Raw genomic sequence first — 20,517 nt, 5'->3', positions numbered from 1 at the left:
AGAAGTAATCTATGAGAAATGTTTTATCCATTTTTATACTCCACCATGAATGTAGAAGACACATTCCAAACTAATCCAAAAGACCAAATAACCAGTAATCTTTGAGAGAACTGTTTCATTTTTGTTATATCTCCCTCCATGAACAAAGCAGATCCATTCCAGACTCATTCACAAGACCAAACAATTAATCTTTGAGAGCTGTTTTATTTTTAGTTATGCTCCTCCATGAACATAGCAGACCCATTCCAGATGCATCCACAGGACCAAAGAAAAAGTAATCTGTCAGAACTGTATCATTTCTTGTTACGCTCCCCCATGAACATTGCAGACCCATTCCAAACGCATTCACAAGACCAAAGAACATGTAATCTTTGAGATCTGTTTCATTTTTTTTGCTATGTGCCTCCATGAATGTACTGAAGAGGCATTCCAGACTCACTCACAAAAATAAATAACACACAATCTTTGAGAACATTTTTATCCATTTTTATACTCCACCATGAATGTAGAAGACACATTCCAACTCATCCACAAGACCAAATAAAAAGTAATCTTTGTAAACTGTTTCATTTTCTTGCTATGTCCCTCCATGAATGCAGAAGAGACATTCCAGACTCGTTCACACGACCAAACAACACGCAATCTTTGAGAACTGTTTCATTTTTTTATTATGCCACTCCATGAATGTAGAAGAGGTATTCTAGATTCATTCACAAGATGAAATAACAATTAATCTTTGAGAACTGTTTACAGGTAGTTGTTTTGTTATGCTCCTCCATGAACATAAAATAAACATTCAAGACACATTCACAAGTTCAAAGAACAAGTCATCTTTGAGAACTGTTTCATTTTGTTGCTATGCAACTACATTAAGGTAGAAGAGGCATTCCAGACTCAGTTACAATACCAAATAACAATTTATCTTTAAGAACTGTTTCATTTTTTTTATGCATACAGGGAATGGCATTCACAGGACCAAAGAACAAGTAATCTTTTGATAACTGTCTCAATCCTTTTTATACCCAATGACTGTATTAGTAGGCATAGTTGTTTTACCCTTGTTTGTCTGTCACTTTGATTAGGATCTGCATTTAGGCAAGTTTCTCAGACATGTCAACCATAAGCAGTCACTGTGAACTAATTTTCATGATCCAGTGACCAAGGTTAAGTTTCTCTAAAGCATTTCAAGTCAGAGCCATGAAACTTTATGTAGATGTGCATGCATTCCAGTGAGAACAACACATATCAACCAAAGGCATTTAATATGACCTAATTTTCACACCACAACATCTTGTTTTGCATTTCAGTCAGTTTCTCTGGCACTTAGAGTTCCAGAGCCATGCAACTCTGTGTAAATATGAAATTTGGGGAGTATCAAATAATTACAACCAAAGTAGCTAAGTGTAACAAAAATTTCTTATTCAAGTGACTTTGGTCAACATGTACTTTTTGGTAAATTGCTTGCAAGCACCAAAGCCAGGCAACATAGTATGTAGATGCATCTGGATAAACACCACACACATCAACCCAAAGTAGGTCACTGTGCCCTAGTTTTCATTCTTCAGTGACTTTGGTTTAGTTTTATGCTTGTGTTTTTCAGGCAATGTGTTAAGTACATGTATAAGCATGCAATTTTTGTCTACATACATATTTTATATTAAAAACAGATTGTAATTAAAGATTATGCAACTCGTCCCTACAATGCTAAGCAGTCTCCACTGCTAACTTCAATTATCTTGCAGAAAATATATTATGATTAACGTGATCTTGATCCACCAAATGTTGGTCCATGTGACTGAGTATAATACACATAATACAAGCAAGAACATTTTCTCTGACATCAAAACAAAGGTACTATGAGTTGTCAAGAAAGCAGATATAACATTAACTTCCAAAGTTATATTTGAGTAACCCTATGTGGCAGCCAGTATAACACTATTGGAGGCATAGTTCATGGGTAAGTAATTACCTTGCTGAGGATTCACATAAAATGCAGATAGTCCACTCTTCTATAGGTCTGTATGGATAATATGAGGTTCCTAAATATTAAATTGTACTGTGAACAGATCATGCCACTACCTTTTGGAATATGTGCAGTTCATCAGTTGCATTGAATGAATGCACCAAGTTTACATTCCATAATAGATTCATCAGGTTTGTTTATTTACATTATTTTATCTACGTTGTCTCAGCTTCCAAAGGAGCTGCTCTGAGATAGTCTTAATTATGGTTGAGTAAGACCTTCTACGAGTCCAAACCAACATTACAGATGTACAGAAGTTTGGTTGATAAAGCTCTATCACAGAAAGCTGATCAGGAGGTTAGCCCCAACTTCATCACTCACTGCAGTGGATTGCGCTGGATTCAGTTAGGCTTCCTTCTGCATACTAAATTAAGTAGCAGAGATTAAGTCAACATGAAAAGCTATGGTAACTAACAACCAGGCTTTCTACTCAATACTTTTACTTGTTTTAAAGGTAGACCAAGGATCCAGTAGAAATACCCACCTTAAACATTCTGACATCTATTGGGGAAGTTAGACCACTTGGGAAAGTACCCAATATCTCAGCTTGGATGAATGAGATAGTAGCTAGAGAGTGGTCGACTTTGAGTCCTTGAGATCTTTACCAATTGGAAAGGATCTTCTTGGACTTTGCACCCAACAGTCCCAGGCACAAGTCCACAGGTAAGAGGCAGCAAACTTCATTAGATGCCTTATCAAATGATCAGACCTCCTCCTCTTCATCTTACTGTGAGGAGGTGGGCCTGATAGGAGGCAACATTGGGGTTCCTTCCACATCAGATTTACTGGACCCAATGAGGATAAGCAGAATATTAATCATTGTCAAGTATACACAGTGGAATAGCTTGGCCTCACTATTGGAGCTGTAGATGACATAGAAACAGTGCCACCGTTCATAATTGCACGTGGTGAGTAGGTACTCTGTGTGTATGAGAAGATAAGACTGCTGGTCTTTCCTCGATTTGACAGTAAAGTGGGCACATGCATAACTCTGTCCAAACATCCCCATACAGAGAACTTTCTGTATGATGACCAGTGAATAGCAATCTGCACAGGATGCAAAGTGACTGGTAACCAGTATGATCAGATAGGTCACTGAGACAAACTGGCCAGTGACTGGTATCCACCTACCAAACATTAACTGGTCATTGGGATCAACTGACTTGTGCCTGGTCACCATACACTGACCAGCAATCAGACTGGTCACTGGTCCTTGACCAGTCAGGCAACATAGCTATGTTGAAACCTTGGCCATCCAAACCATCACCGTTACCTGTGCAGTGTGGCTCTTCCCACACAGATGGGCATGACAGAAAACACAGGAAGTGATGTGTGTGGTTCAGCTCTTCCCTAAAGTAATGGTGTGACACACTACTCAGGATATGATGGGTGCATTGCTGCTCCTCCCTCAATGGATTGCACAAGATGCTACTCTAAACAAAAGTAAGTGCTGTATGACCTACAGTAAATGAGTAACTGTGTATGAAATAGCTTACAAACTGGAAACAGTGTTTCTTTAAAATAACATGTTCTTTAACACATTAACCCCTAATGACGACTTAACGGGGCAGGAGGTAGTAGCTTACTGCCAAGCTCTGTAGCATCATGTTCATGCATGAGATACTAAAGTGGGTGGTATTATAGAAAGGTAGACAGATGTAGCTCTACAATGATACCAAATAATCTGGAATATCTAGCGGAACTACAAAATACAGATTAAAAAAACTCATTTTTTGGACCTGACTTTTTTAAACCCAAAATTCGCACATGGTCGGAATCCGATTTTGTGTTCGGATTTTAGACTTTTTGGTCTCAGATCTAAGTCAAACCGGTATGAACTGCAAACAGATGAGCCTTTGCAAAAATTAGGATAAGATAACTCCAACTTTTACCTTTCTGCTCATGTGCAAGTCAAATAGCCAATGAAAAATGATGTTTCTAACACAACTAGGTGTACCAAGACCACTCTTTATTCCAAATGCCCATCTTATCCTACTTTTTGCAAAGGTTTCATCTGTCTGTTTGCAGTTCATACTGGTTTGCCTTAGATCCAAGACCCAAAAGTCTCAAATCCAGACACACAATCGGATTCCAACCACAGGCAAATTTTGGGTAGAAAAAATCTGGTAAAAAAAATGAGGTTTTTCCCTCTGTATTTTGTAGTGCAACTAGAAATTCCAGATTATTTGCTATCATTGTAGAGATACCTTTCGATAATACCACCCACTTTAGTGTATCATACATGACCTTGATGCTACAGAGCTTGGCAATACCCCCTGCCACTTAAACTCGTCACCAAGGGTTAATGTGTTAAAGAAATCTGAGAAATAAATCAACCTTATGTGTAATATTGTGCCATATGCATTTCAACCACTTCATCTCAACTTTTGCTCTTCCCTAGAAAAGCATTAAATGAGAAAATTATATTTATTTTAAGAAAGGAATTAACAGAAAAATCCTACTATACATTTCTCTTAAGCAACGATGTAGATGGCGTAGAAATGTTTAATTCGAACAAATAGTTCATGCATCACTAACGGCCACATGCATGTATATTTAAACATTTACCTATCCTGTAATCTTTACAGGCAATCAACTAAACTAAACTCAACCATTTACATGTGTAAATGGTGCAGCCTTAAATGTCAGTCTTGACGACAAGTTTTAGTGTGAACTTTATGTGGATTATTTTCTAAAGGAGCTGTACAAATAATGAAATGCCAGTATAGTGTATTTCCAGTCCAAACTCCCAAAATGATACAAGCTTTTAGATCATCATGCAATGGATAAAGGGTCAGGCAACCTATGAATTATAATCATACAACTCATCCTTACTGTGATGACCCATTGTCAGAAAAATCTATAGCAACCGGAAATGGTTCTGATTTTTTTTAACACATAAGGCAATGCAATGTATGAAAGTAAACAAGACAAGATATGAGTCATTTTTCAAGTGCTCCAATAAATACAGATTAAGGAAGTGGTGGAAAAAGGCACATTAATACTTGTTGGAAACAAATACCATTACCCTAACATTCAAAGTACAGTTTGCCAGAATGACCACGAGTGAATTTCCAACAGCAGGGTTGATCCATAATCTGCCAATTCCAGATATAAACATTCAGATCAATGTACTGTAAGAACCCTTCCCAGTTGGTTCATAACCAGAAATAAAAAGAACATAATATGAACCTCAGTGTTATGCATTTTTTGAAAATATTGGGCTTTTTGAGGGAACTCCTCTTGTATAACAAAATTTGACCAATGTTTTATGGATTTTGCATGTTACCATGATCTTTTATTTTATATATCTTTTACAGCATTTTTATCCTTTAAATCCTAGCATGCTTACTTGTATTTAGAAGGGTTTATCTTCCTACAATTTTTGTGCACTTCTTCATTTTTAAAACTGTCTAATTTTAATTTAAAATTGACATCATATAACCATTATTGTGATGAGATACTACATACACAGATACAAAGATAGATACATATATATGTACGTACATGTACGTATATACATACCACAACCTGTCTCTAATGGTATATAATATGGAGTAATGTCTCAAAAGCCTGCCTATACTGTAGCCAATATGGTGTGCTGTCCTGGCAGCATGCTTCTACTGCTAATATGGCATACTGGTAGCTAATATGGTGTACTGTCCCAAATGAATATCTCTACTGGTAGCTAATATGTTGTACTGTCCCAAATGAATTTCTCCACTGGTAGCTATTATAGTGTACTGTCCCAAATGAATATCTCTACTGGTAGCTAATATGTTTTACTGTCCCAAATGAATTTCTCCACTGGTAGCTATTATGGTGTACTGTCCCAAATGAATATTTCTACTGGTAGCTAATAAGTTGTACTGTCCCAAATGAATTTCTCCACTGGTAGCTAATATGGTGTACTGTCCCAAATGAATATCTCTACTGGTAGTTAATATGTTGTACTGTCCCAAATGAATGTCTCCACTAGTAGTTAATATAATGTAATGTCCCAGCAACATGTCTTTGCTGGAAGCTAATATGATCAGTGACTAAAATTAATATATATATCTTTCGGATCCTGATAAAATAGCAAGAAACTAATGAAACTTAATTTCCATTCTGATTAACCCTTTACCTCATGCAAGCATCTTTGGATGCCTCTACACCATTCATATGGAAGCACCTTTTGACACCTTTACTCCAGTTACATAGAAGTGCCTTTTGACATCGGCTGTAAACATCTGCCATTTTAAGCCGGTTTTTGTAGCGCCACCTTCGGGGAAAAACCCCTATTAGATACTAAATTCATTTCTGTGAATGACAATTACGTCAGATCACATGGTCACTTTTTATGCACTGGTCGATATCTGCTATTTAAAGTAACTGGGTCGTAATCTCCACTCTCCAAAATAGCGATCGCGAATTTCATTCAGTACATACGAAGTTTTCATGATTAGAATCACAACTATGAATGATTCAATAAATCTAGGTAAAGGCTCTGATCGCATATATCGATACTGATGTAGGCAGCAATTAGTTTTTATAAATTATCAAATTCTGATGACTTAGTGATGTAGACACAGATGAAAAACTTGTAAATTTTGAGTATGAGAAATGGCAGCTATGGTTGGTCATGCGGCCTGACTGACATGATGGTTCTCTCAAGATTTTTAAGCACATAAAAAATTCTTCTGTGAAAAATAATTACACAGCTATAACAATCGGACTTTACTCTTAAATTTTTCCACATATAATAGATGTGTACCAAAAATGTAAAATGGTTAAAATTGCTGTTAAATGTAACATACACTACATTGCTTAACAGTTCACAGGCAGGCCTATGCATATGGGGTCGAATAGGTAACAGATGTTCTATTTATAGCGCGCTGCACATTGTAACTATGCTCTATGAGATAAAGGGTTAATATATAAATTCTATCTCTGCATGATTCTTATGGAACAGTTTCACAGCTGAATGGACTGATCTTCTGCTTCATGTCAATTAAATCCAATAACCATTTACATGTATTCTGATAGTGATTACGAAGGAATCTGCCTAGTTCATCATGAAGAATTTTTTCAATTGATTTATGTACCATTGGAATTCTGTAAAGTGTCGAGTTTTGAATTGCAGTGAACTTTAAAGTTGAATTAATTGAGCATTAAAATTTTTATCGCATTTAAGCCTGAAAGTCTTTGTGAAGGGTCACTTCGACCTTTCTTCATTCAATTCCCCCCAAGTCAGTGTAAACTTCAATGGGGCAGCATTCCAGTTCAGTGAAATTGACCAAGGTATCTTAACATGGTCCTTAGAAAGTAAACATCTGAGCTACCAACCCTAACCGCTTGGTAGGAACCTATGTCAACATATAATTTTTTCAAAAAGGGAAATTGTTACGCACCATTGTTCACAGATTCTGAGCTGTCTAAACCTTATGAAAGTTGTTATTTCTTTGGGAAAAATTAGGGACCACTGCCTATGATTGGGCAGAATAAATTAAGACGTACACTTTAGAAGCAATCAAACTTTAAAGTGACGACCTTAGTCAAAATTCTTTAGTCTTAAATTTCCTGAAAGAGGAAGTGTAGTCTTGACTCCAGGAAAGGCCTAAAGAGAATAGTGCTTTCCTTGTTAAACAAGAAAGGGACCAGGTGGCCGTCTTGTAAAAAGAAAGTCAGGTTTTAGTGCTAGGATGCACAAGTTCTGAAAGAGAACATCAATACGGAACAGCCTTTTGGGAGAGAGGCGGGACAGTCTGAGGAAAAGAAGGACGAGGTCAGAATAAAAGGACCAGGAAGTCAATGAAAGAGTAATGCGTAAAGCTTAGGATGGATGAACTAGGAGACATTGATATAAGTCAAGTAAGGAAGGTGATGCAAATCAATTGTGGACATTGCACTCTTTTCACCTCTCGTTATGATGATGAAATAAATCCACATTGGACACTCATGTTAAGTTCTACTGATATAATCTAACTTAAATTGGAATTGCTGTTATTAATTTGTTCTGATTAAATTTGTTATTTTCTTATCAAAGCGGACTCATATTGCTTTATTTCTTCACAGTATTCTCGCTCAGCTGTCTCTTGAAATTTTATTGTTCTTTCACTCCCAACAGGCTATAATATCAAAGGAGGTCATTCCCTAGATAATGCCAGCCAAATCCAATTAACCACCCCTCTTACTAAGACGGAGACATTACAAATTCATTATTTAATTTTACAATAATCTGAAGGTTCCAAAATCCACAATTTGCCTGAAATTACAGCATAATCTAAAAGTTTCATTTGCATATCAATCAACTAACCTGTATCTGACCTGTACATTTTCCTGCACAAGAGGCGCATAGCTTTGCATGCATGCAAGTTCACAATGTAACGACACTATAAAATAGCACCAAATCATTGATAATGCTTGATAATTTAAATGACATGACTATCATGAATATGAATTATTGTGTTATGTACACCAAAAATCATAAATTTAATTGATAAAAAATAATATCTTTTTCTCCAGTTCAATTTAACTAGATCACTTTAATTAGAAGAGAAAAGAAAGTGTCATCAGCATACAGCTGAATATAAATTTATCAATATAATCCTGCTTCATCACTGTCACTCTTTCTTTGACTATTAAGTTCATATCCAAATCATTTAGAAAAAAAGAGAACAAAACTGGCGATTGTTGTTGTTGGGTCTAACTCCATTTTTCAGTGCAAGAAAACCCCAGAAAGAATCACCGACCCACGAGAAGCTACTGGCAAGCTTTCTCACATAACCACATTAGCCAAACCTAAGACTTGAACCCACGCAGACAGAGGTGAGATGGCGGTGATCTGTAACAGTGAGTGCTTTAGACCACTCGGCCACTCTGGGCCCCTCAAAACTGGTGAAAGATTTTCACCTTCCCTTAATCCAAGTTCACATGTAATGAAACCAGATTTCTCATTTTCTTAAGCAGGACTGTATTTTATGATACATATTAAAGATAATTTTAAAACTTCCTAATGAGTTTAAATTGAATCCAATTACCAAATTCAACCAAATGATTCACTAAAATCCATGAATAAGCTTACTTCTTGTCAAATTTCAAGATTACAATAAGAATCTATAATAAAAATATGTTGTGAGTTATACCGTTTAAAACTAGCCTGGTTTTTATGTTGTAGCATCCAGAAATTGACTGTGTTTCAATATACTATACATAAGTGATCAATTTGCCAAAACATCAAAAGACTGCAATGGGCATATAATTTTCATGAACAGTTAGAAACCTGGTTCATTTGTTAATTAAAGTTATGTTGGCACCCCATGACTCCATCCCAGCAGATGCTGGTAAAGAGTTGGAGGTGTCACCCTGTTTTTCGTTTCCAAAGGTCATGGTTTGTGATTTATGTATCCCCCCCTCCCAATTGTGGATTTCATGTGTGACTTTGTTTTATTTGCATTCATTTTTTTTTTAAAGGCGTTGACTTCCTCACCATATTTATGAGAAATTTATATCTGCATACTGGATAGCTTCCTATTTGCAATAATGGCTAAATGCCAGAGATAATCTGGGTCATGCCACCTCCCATATGTACTTGCTTATAAGTCAAGTCAAACTGCAAACAAAGACCCTGATCTGCCATAGCATAATGTACTGACAGATCAGGTTATATGCCATTTTGTTCTACTGATTACTCACAACAAACTGCACAGACCCAAATTTACCATCTACCTGGGTCTGTGCAGTTTGCACTTGGACTCATTTTATAAATGAATATATGAGGTACATGTATGTCTATTCCATGTAGTGTAGTATGAACAAAAAAAAAAAAAAAAAAAAAGATTTATTTATAGTTTTTCCAAAGGGGGGGAGGAGTGCACTATTAGATTCATCAGAGGAATGTGCAATGATGTCAGTTTAAGAAAAGAGCCCATTTTTTTAACATACATTTTAATTTAAATCTGCCAAGTAACAATGATTATAACGTTTGAATGGGGAAGTATTTAAACTAGTTTTAACAAATGCGTATGTGTGGTGCTTCCTCAGAACTTTGGTTTACAAACCAAATTTATATAAAATCCCCATATGATATAAAAGAAATATGCAGATAAGCTCAGCCATTGTAACTGCCAAATAATCTCATTTAACATCCTCCAGGCCTCCTTAAAACCAAGAAGTCAAATATTAACACCTGTATTGAAAACCCAAATGAAATTTTCTGAAACATCTGATGGATATCCTCCACCAAGCTCACCAACTGATACCATACCTCATACTGCATGGATTTTCACAAATCAAAATAACTGCCTAATAATGTCATTACTATATAATTCAATCAAAAGAATCTGTCATATGTTCATGACAAATATCCGGCTCTGTAAGTGTCAATGCACATCAAATCCAAAAAATAGGAGTGTTTATAAATGATAACCAACTGATTTAGTTGACCTATTACAGAAACTAATGAGGGGCAAAAGGGAGAGGTCTGCAAAGCACAATCATTATGTATGCTATCTGTTACAAAGTGCAACAAACCTATAATTATATACATAATCATGGGACTTTGTAAAGAGATTAGTCAGTGATCATAACTGACTAGAACATAGTACCCTATTATATCACTAAACTAGAGAGGAAATGTATCACAAACATCCCTCAACTATCCCAAAGTTCCAATCCAAATCTGGATATGTCTCTTAAGCCTCAAATATAAGGACTCGCAACTTTACTCTCTTCTTTATTAATGATCTCAGCGTTTGTAATGACTACCAGGTATGCTATCATTGATCTGTCTGCTGATGATTCTACACTCTCAAACTTTAGAAATAATGTTGACACCCTAGAAGGAAAACTAATCTCTGATTACAAAAATGCGTAAAACTGTCGACACTTAATACCATGGCAATAAATTAAACAAGAGTACTGCATATTATATACATACACTAAGTTTAATAGTCCTCAATGTAGGCTCTAGTAGGACATGGCTGACTAAAGATTATTGACCAATGGGTTTCAATGACTGGGACCTTTGGTCAAGGTATAATACGTAGTCTGGAATTGTGCAGGAAACATTATATCCCACGAGGGTCATAGTGTTCCGGACTTGCATAAATACAGGACTATATACAAGTTATTAGAAACCATTACTTTGGAAGCAATGTTGCTATTGTTATTGTAGGGTTTAACCCCATTTTTCAGTAGAAGATAGGCTATACATGACGGCCAGTATAAATGGTGGAGGAAGAACCCGGGAAAACCCTGGAAAGAACCACCAACCTATGAGGAACTACTGGCATGCTTTCTCACATACCCACATTGGTCTAACCCGAGACTCGAACCCATGCAGACAGAGGTGAAATGGCAATGATCCATAACAGTGAGCACTCAGACACTCGGGGCCCCTTGGAAGCAATGTATCCACTGCAATAGCGTATTCATTATATAATCTATATTACAATCTCCACAAATTCTCTGTCTCAAAACAAGATTTAGCAAAGGCTTTCTAAAGATCAGTTTCAAAGTGTTCTACCAAAAGACCAGGTCTCTTCATCCTCTGCTACCTTAAACCCAGGGGTGAGACGGCAAATGACCCAAAGGGATTTGATACCACAATGACCTGTTCTGTATCAAACTCGTACATATCAACAAGGACAGAAAGGATATCTTTGTCCCACTCTCTCTCCTGAGAAAAAAAGACCAAATGACCAAATGTCTCTCTACTGTGGGAGAGATTTAGATGGAAAAAGGAACCTGAACCAGTAACTTCTCCCAAGGAGCTAATAGAATATTTTTTGCAGTAGACTCAATAAGTGGTTAAAGTGACTCTCCACCCACCTAAAACACCCACCCACCTGAACCAAACACAAGTTATTTCTCATTTTCTTAAATAACCAAAAGTACAAGTTAAAACTTTTAATGATTTCACTGATCTGCTCATTCCACACTAAGCTATTATCCAGCTGTACACCAAGTAAAGATGGTAATGCTGCCGCCTTCATCACCTGTCTAGTAGTGTTTGTTTATTTGTTTTGTGGGTTTTATAGGCACTTTTAGCACATTATTGGCTCTATCATGCAGAGAAAATGGGAGCTAAGTGCTTTTCCCCAAGGACACATTAAGGTGGCCAAATCAGGCTGTCCTGGCTGGGTATCCAACCTACAACCCTTGAATTTAGTCTGACCCTCATCTTTCTGGTTTTGTCCACATCAAGTAGCATTCCATTTTCATTACACAACTGAAGTACACTTTAGACAGTACAGCCAGGTTCACTTTGAGATTCTACATCTGATAAAGTTGTATTATCAGCATAAAGGTCAGTTGTCTGTATTGTATTTCCAATAGTTTGATGTAAGTCATTGATAAAAATGATACAGAAGTGGACCGAAAATTGACCCTAAGTGAAGCACTCCACAACTTAAAAGTTTTCTTCAGATAGATGGCCATTGAGTGATACCTTTTGAGACAAGCTGTTCAATCCATCAACCAAACACAGGTTAATATTTTACAAATGCTATAAGCAACCATACCTAGACTATTGTAATGTTATCTGGGAAAACACCTTGAACAAGAATATTTACAAATTGTTCTGCTTGCAAAATAAAAGCTTGTGGATTCATCTTAGATAATGCTGAAAACATCCCAAATGCAATTATATGAAATTATATTAAAAAGGCTAGGCTTTTGCACAAAGTTTCAAACAACATGGTCCCATTATATAACAATGAACTATGTCAAGCTAGAAAACAAGGCAACACTCCAATTTAAGATCAGTTTAAGCTAACCACCTTTCCATCCCAAAACCAAATAAAGAACCCTTTAAGAAAAGTTTTCAATATAAAGGATCACTAATCTGGAATGGAATCCCAAGGAAATTAGAGAAAGTACAAATATAAATGCATTTAATTATAATATAATTGAATGGATGAAAAGTGAAACCAGTTTGATTTTACCAATGCATTACAACTTAATGTATAAATTCACTAAACGTTCCATTTTGTTGACTCGTTACCTTTGTACTGAATATTCACAATGTACAGGACTGGAGTAGGTACATTGAAATTTTCTGTGTATTATGTCCATATATTAATACAGCTGATTGTGTGTGTGTGTGTGTATGTGTATGTGTATGTATGTATGTATGTATGTATGTATGTTGTGGGGTTTAACACCATTTTCAGCACAAGATAGGCTATACATGGCAGCCAGTATTAATGGTGGAGGAAGAACCCAGAAAAAAACCCGATAGAACCACCGACCCACAAGAAGCTACTGGCAAGCTTTCTCACATATCAACATAGGCCGAACCCGCGACTGAAACCCACGCAGACAGGTGAGATGGCAGTGATCCATAACGGTAAGCGCTTTAGACTACTCTGCCACTCGGGACCCCATGTATGTATGTGTGTATGTGTAGCTATGTATATGTATTATGAATGTAAATACAGTATGGATATAATAGAGGGCCACAAGGAGGATTAGTTCCATGCATGCAACTAACTGTATCAGTCATTAAATAAAAGAATTATTATTATTATTATTAAGCATGATTCAAACCAAGTAACAGTGTGTCTGTTACAGTGATAGCTTTTCGTCTTCTTGAGAAGCATTTGTTTGTCCACTAGATCAAAGCCTTTCTAAAGTCAACGATTACTATTTCCAACTCTAAATGACATGCTATATACTCAAGATAATGAAGTTTCAGTCAATATAGTTACATTTAAATAGAGATTGAAGTTTTTATTTGCGGTGTGTGCCAGAGTATAACATGTTCACTAGATTGAGGATAATGCAGTTTTGTATGTTTAATCTTCTGAGTTAATGACAAAAGAGTACAATTTTCAATGCTTATCACCATATGACCAGCAAAATCCCAACCATGTTTGAAAGTAAAGCAGTTCAATATAAGTTTATCCTTAAATATCAAATACTTCCAGGTATGAATACAAAGTGTAAACATATATCATTTCCTTTAAAATGTAAATCAGCAATACAATGAAGAATGTAATCTAATAAAGAAATACAAACATACGCAATCAAAATGTAATTAATTAATTAACCTGACATAAAGCAATTAATTGTAAACTGTAACTTTAACACACAAAATATTTAAATGCACATGGAATTTAATTGGTTATATTGCAAAGTAAATGACCCAGGTCTGACCATAAATGCTGTAAATGATGTTATGGAGTGTAGGACTCATTGATGGCAGAAAAAGTTATGTTGCTATTGACAAAAACTAGATTCAAATAATGATATAAGGATCTGACTTGGCAAAAGCTGGATTCAGTTAATGATAGAAGGATCTGACTTGCTCTCTAGGTATTCAATTCATTAGTGAAAAGTAACCCAAAATCCAGAAGTTTACGAGACAGACCATTCACCATTGAATTTGCCTCTGCAGCATGTATTGGTGCTCCAAAAGTCTTGCGGTATGGCAAGAATCTATGCAACGAAAAATGGGTCTTGTTTGAAAACACTGGCTAATACAAGAAACCCACAAGAATGTGTCCTTTTATTAAACATTGGAATGAATGAATATCTACAGCTTTTTTGGAAGAAAAAAAGAGTTCAACAAAAAGTATTATATTTTGTGACCATTTACAACATGCTCTGTACTATCTATTTGATCTTTACAGAAACAATGAGATAGACTTGAAGGTTGGATCCATTCATTGTGGGTTTAACCATTTTGTGCTTATGATATTCTCATAGTCACTAAAAGTGTCAAAGAAATGCTCCTTATTCAGGAACGATATGCATGTGATTCCCCAAAAAATGTCATGATTCTTTTCCATATAACAATTCTTCAAACAATCACAAGTTTTCCCTTTATGCATCTTTTGTGTGTCAGGGACACACGCCGGAGAAAACTGATTCACACACTTTGTTGCCGTGCGTTTTTTTGACGCAAAGGATTTTCATAATGTAATCAGGATTTATTTAATACCCAATGGATTGGACGATGGATGGCATTGTACACCGCTCCCTCAATAACTCACGCCCAGATAACTCGCGATCCCGCTTACAACGCGGTGTCCATCTTGGCTCCCGATTTTTTCCAGAGAAAATGTATTTAAAATATCTTTAAAATATACTGAACATGAAAAAATCACGATAAGAATTGAGAAATTAAACTTTGATACATTGCTCGTTTTATCATCAAAAATGGTGATTAATGCCCATAAAAATATAATTCATATTTCGAAATTTGCAGGTTCTAAAGAAGAATTAATTTCAGAGATCTCGAAAACGCTTAATTACGCGTATTTGGATGCCAATTTTTGATCTTGGATGCAGAAAATCACTGAGGTGGGAGTCCTCTGTACGCATGTAATAGGTGCACAGGAAAATTCAAAGATTTGCCGGTCCTGTTTCAGCCACCTGCTTTGTGGGAAAATGTGTTGATCAGTTAACTGTGCTGATATTTACAATGACAGAATTAAGTGACTGAAAGACTCTTTGATGTACTGTTGCCATTTTATAAGAGTACATTAAAAAAAAAAAAAGAACATGATGCAACAGCTAGGCGGCTAGTTCAAAGGCTTTGACTAGCAGCCGATTGAGAAAATGTACTGATATTTAGTGATTGAATTCAGAGGCAGAAAGACCCAATTTTAAAATCCTAGCGAGACCTCTGTTTAAAGATATCATATATTATGTCAGTTTTTATGATAAATAGTTGTCATTATACTGTAAATAAACAGTTTGGTGAAATAGCGATCAATAAAAACTTCTGGTAAATGCTAACAGGTGGCAACAGAGAATGAAATAAACACCAATTAAACGTCTTCCTGTGTGAAAGTCACATTCTAATCCTTTAATTCCGTTTCAGTGTAAACATTATAATCACAACATATTCTGTCCATTGAAAACAAGAAAAGAGTCAATCGACCATCACATCGAAACCCGTGAGTACTTCTTTGAGAACCTAATTACATGTACATGCCGGCTTTGTTTTGATCAACAACTTGGGGAAGTGTTTGTTGCATTAAAAAAAAATCGATTACAAGAGACCTGGGGTGCTGGATTAAGGGTCTTAGAGCTGCCTTTGACGTAAAGCAAAACACTAACAGAGACAATGACGATGATAGTGACTTCGAATGTTTCAGTGAAACTGATGTCATTAATGCCGAGGCTGTTTGGGAGAAATTCATACAGACTCATGGTCCTGAGATGGGCGTTTCTCTTGATGATATAGAGGAGTAGATTAGTGCTGACAATGATTGCCCCACAGCCGAATACATGTCAGATGAAACAATAATTATTTCTATAGCGAACAAATTTGCAGCAGAAGACGATTCTAACTGGAGTAACACAAGTGTTGAAAGTGATGCAGATGCAGATGTTGCACCCCCACCCCTCTGCACAGGAAGCAATCAAATATTTTGATATTGCCATAAGGTGGCTGGAGACCCAAAATGTTGACTATGTAAAGCTCATGCAGTTAAGAAATCTGAGGGATTTTGCTTGGCGGCAGAGAAACCAAGGAGTAACACACAAAAAAAAATTAACTGATTTTTTCAAAAAGTGAATTGATATTTGTCAAGCGTGGCACAAACGGCAAGTATTAACTTGTTCTAATTTATGTTGTTTTAAATTTGTAGACCAATTAAATATGTTAGTACTGATTAACCCTTGTTTTTTTTGTTTTCCATTTAATTCTATCGCATTCAAATCTATCTATCTATCGTTCGATCGACACTGTTTCTCGAAAAGAGTCAATCTTTTGTATATAAAAAAACGTCTAATTTGGATCAAACAATAAAACTAGAATGTATCCAATTCAACATAAAAATTAGTGACATAGTACACAATGTGTGAAGTGGTACACATGTTAAGCAAACGGAAACCACGTGGAATAATGTTTTCGATGATCGCCTCAATATACTGTAATTTATCCTGAAATTAATGTTGTCCTATGAGAAAATAATAAAGTACACCGTTATTAAGAAATATTTAATCAGTTAATCTCAGAACGATTATAAAGTGAGTATTCAACAGTATAATCTGCCTACCCCCCCCCCTTATTTTTCCGTTATGTCGTCAATCACTTTATTGGTATTGGGCTTATTTTATAGGTCCCTCGATAACTCGCGCCTCACTTATAGTGCGGTCGATATTTCTGGACCCCAATGTGCGCGAGTTATCAAGGGAGTGGTGTATATACTTCGAGCATAGGCACTGACTGGTTCCCTGCTTTGTTTGCTCCGTGCCTTGTGCTCCCCTATTAGTATAGCAGAGTGCAACACAGGGAACATACGAAACAATGAACCAGATTAGCAAAGGCAATGTTATGACAGAGTTGCTTCCCCATATCTTGCGAGCTCTCACGTGCTTTCCATCAAGCGCAGAAAGCTGTCATCTAGATCTTTAACCTCAATGCTTGTTGCACTAGAAAGTGATTTCCACATTAAAACATCATGCACTAAAAATCATCAGCAAAGAATGTGTAAAAAGCAGAATGCAAAAGAGTAACTGTGGATCTAACTCTAATGAAAAATGGAGAAAATAATTCCCTTGACTGTAATATGGCACATCCATTAGGATTACCAGTGTGACTTCTGATCACGTGATTGCGAAGACTGCAAAGTGAATAATCCTTTCGTGACAGGGTTTTAGAATTTTTTCTAAATCTGCCCTCGTTTGCCACAAGATATCTGGAGAACACATTATAACCCAAGACATTCTTTCACAACAAAGAAATAAGTAAACTTGCAGAGACAAATGCATTATTTGGATTACAAAGTCAGCGGGTCAGTGCAGATTTTGGTGGTTTTTATCTTTGCTGCAATAAAAGAAAGATCTTAAAGTTCAAGTGTAACTTATTAGAAAGAAGATGAATGATTATCCTCCTTGATATTTGGATAAATGTGTTCTAGGACAAAGTACATGTGTAGAATGAAACCGATGATAGTACACATTTTATGAAAGGCAGTAAATTAACTGTCATTTTGTAAAAAGATTTATTTGGCTTTTGGTATTGGCTTGTATGTAATGAGTTGGGCTATAATATTGCTTCATATTGATTATAAAGAGACTGTTAAAACTACAATTTTAAAAGAAAAATAATAAAATTAGTTTATTTGTATGTTTAGAGAGAGAGAGAGAGAGAGTATGTTGTGCAAGTTGCAATATCCTATTTCATGCTGAAAATTTGTCAGTACATTTTCTGAGCCCCACATTTTTTATTTGACCCCCAGTTCTGACACCAAGGGTTTTTTTTAACCCTCAATTTTACACCCCTGGGTGATACAATGAAACAAAGCATCTACCTGAGAACAAAAACTGCAGAGTTTGGTGTGTATATTGTCTGGTTGACTGTCAATCAAAGCAGAACTTCATAAATCATCTACCCATTTATTAAACTGGAAATTCATAAGAAAACCATGACATTTTTAGGTCCCATACTAGTAATATAATTTATTTATTTTTAAGTGCAAGTAAGGATAACAGATTGAAAAGATGGTCTATTTCTGTTAACAAAATACTTATAAAACTTGATCTCCCTAGTGCTAGTGATCTTTCAGACATGCAATGCATAACATATGAATTGTAAACCATCACAATGGAAAAGATTAATGAATAAACAACATTTAAGACAAAGCCTATTGCAGGAGCTCTTTGTAAGTTTTTAATACAACCCAAACTAGCTTTGGTAATATCTGTTGGGGTAAAGCAGGCTGCTAGCCCATGGCAACCTGATGGCCAAGTTCCTAAATGGATTTAAATGTGCTTGTATTGTTTAAATGTTGAAGCAGACATTGTGCTCAGCATCATTTGATGCATGAAAAGTACAAAAAAGTGGACTGGAACCGGATATGGTATAAAAGGGATTTGATGACTAACTTAAATACATACACATATAGACAATAAAAAGACTGTTTTTCACCATGAACTGACTCTAGTCTTTCTTCCAACTACGTAATGTTGTTGGCTATGATAATGTCTGGAGTATATGCTTGCATATGGGTCATTCAGATGTGACGCATGATAAAGCAGTTCTTGGATCTGGTTAAATGCCACAGTAACAGGACAATGTAGTGTGATACATACTTGTGACTTTATAATATGTGGAGTGCTTTAGTAACAAACTGCAATTCAAACATTCATATTCACTGTGGATGTGGTTCTCCAGGAAATGGAACATTTGAGAATGGTGACAAAATGGATGGGTATGATCACACATTTCACTACTTTCCCAAAATTTTGAGGCATGGTAAACTTATAGTCATACAATGTAAGACACCTCCCCTGATATTTACCTTGAAGTTCTAGGTAAACGTGTAAACGAAAATTACTTCACTCATGGACTGCTCCGGTGGCCTAAGTGGTTAGAGCATCTGCATCGAATGTAGGAGGTCGCAGGATCAAATCTGAGCCAAGTCATTTCAAAGACTTTCAACATGGCACGAGCAGCTGCCTCGCTTGACGCTCGGCATTAACAGGTTTGTGTTAATACTGGTCAGACTGGTGTCACGATAATGTGACTGGGTGGGACACAATGCTGCAGGTTTATAGCATGATGACCCTGTACTAGACATCACTATCAGCTGCCACACCGCATATATCGTAGCGACATGACTAAAACTGTTAAAGCTACTTTAAAAATCCAAACCAAAAAAAAATTAAACTCATGTGGTGTTGAAGCTTTCCTTACCTCTCCAGCTGCAATAACTGTTGCAAAGATTCCACCTCGCGACGCAACATTGCGTTCTCATTTCTCAGACGTTCTATTGTCTCCACTTGTAGAGCAATAAGTCTATTCTTCTCAAGAAGCTTTTCTTTTAATTCTTCTGGATCCATCACAGGTAAAGGGACCTCACTCCCAGGGGGTGGTGGGATGAAGTCTCCCATGACTGTCAAAGGTGTTTACACTCGTCGAGTATCGGCCATATTCCCGTTTCTTGAACGTTCGGAACGGAAAAAGCAACGTATTCAGTCTAATATATACTGAATTTAAATAATGTTAGCGTTGTTAGAGAGCGCTATTAGTCATACTCGTATTAAATTAAAGTCTATCATTGAAATATCTACAAATAAGTAACGTATCTTTTGCTCCCCCTAACCTCTGTACAGACAGGAAGTGTTAACCTAATATGTATGAAGAAGCATCTATACTCCGCTGCGCTAAAAACTAAACCGGCAGTGGCGGAAGAACGGGGTGGTTAGAGTTCAAATACACATCTGATAAATTCATGAGTCCAAATTAACAAATTCCCTTTAAGTTTCCTGGCAAAGAGTGTATTAGGAAAATACAAATAAAACATCATTTAATCTGTAAAGAAATATAAAAGACATTAAAAAATTAAAGGGCATAAGATCATATTCTGGTTTAAGGTGGTTCAAGATATTAGAAATATTTGCAAAATATGTAAAAGAACTGTTTGGTTTCAAACTGAGTTGTGGTGAAATGTTCTTTTTAATGTTGTTTTTTCTTCTTCTTCTTCTTAATGAAGTGCTTTTCTTTCAGCCATATAGAAAGGTATTAAATATAATTAAATCAAGGGATGGGG

At 36.1% G+C, this 20,517-nt stretch overlaps 1 protein-coding gene across 2 annotated transcripts in view; it reads right to left on the bottom strand.

Annotated features, from left to right (window-relative positions):
- The window catches only part of LOC149788420 (IQ motif and SEC7 domain-containing protein 1-like), a 237,157-nt gene extending 217,086 nt beyond the window's left edge, over window positions 1-20,071 (bottom strand). For both annotated transcript variants that reach the window (XM_089974390.1, XM_089974397.1), the window contains exon 1: window positions 19,662-20,071. In XM_089974390.1, coding sequence (XP_089830516.1) covers window positions 19,662-19,858 — 197 coding nt within the window. In that variant the 5' untranslated portion in view covers window positions 19,859-20,071. The remainder of the gene's footprint in view (window positions 1-19,661) is intronic.
- Window positions 20,072-20,517: the final 446 nt, after the last annotated feature.

The sequence above is a fragment of the Sinohyriopsis cumingii genome, chromosome 11, assembly GCF_028554795.1.
Source record: "Sinohyriopsis cumingii isolate HCF-2022 chromosome 11, ASM2855479v2, whole genome shotgun sequence".
Taxonomy (NCBI): domain Eukaryota; kingdom Metazoa; phylum Mollusca; class Bivalvia; order Unionida; family Unionidae; genus Sinohyriopsis; species Sinohyriopsis cumingii.
This window is presented reverse-complemented; position numbering and strand designations above follow the sequence as displayed.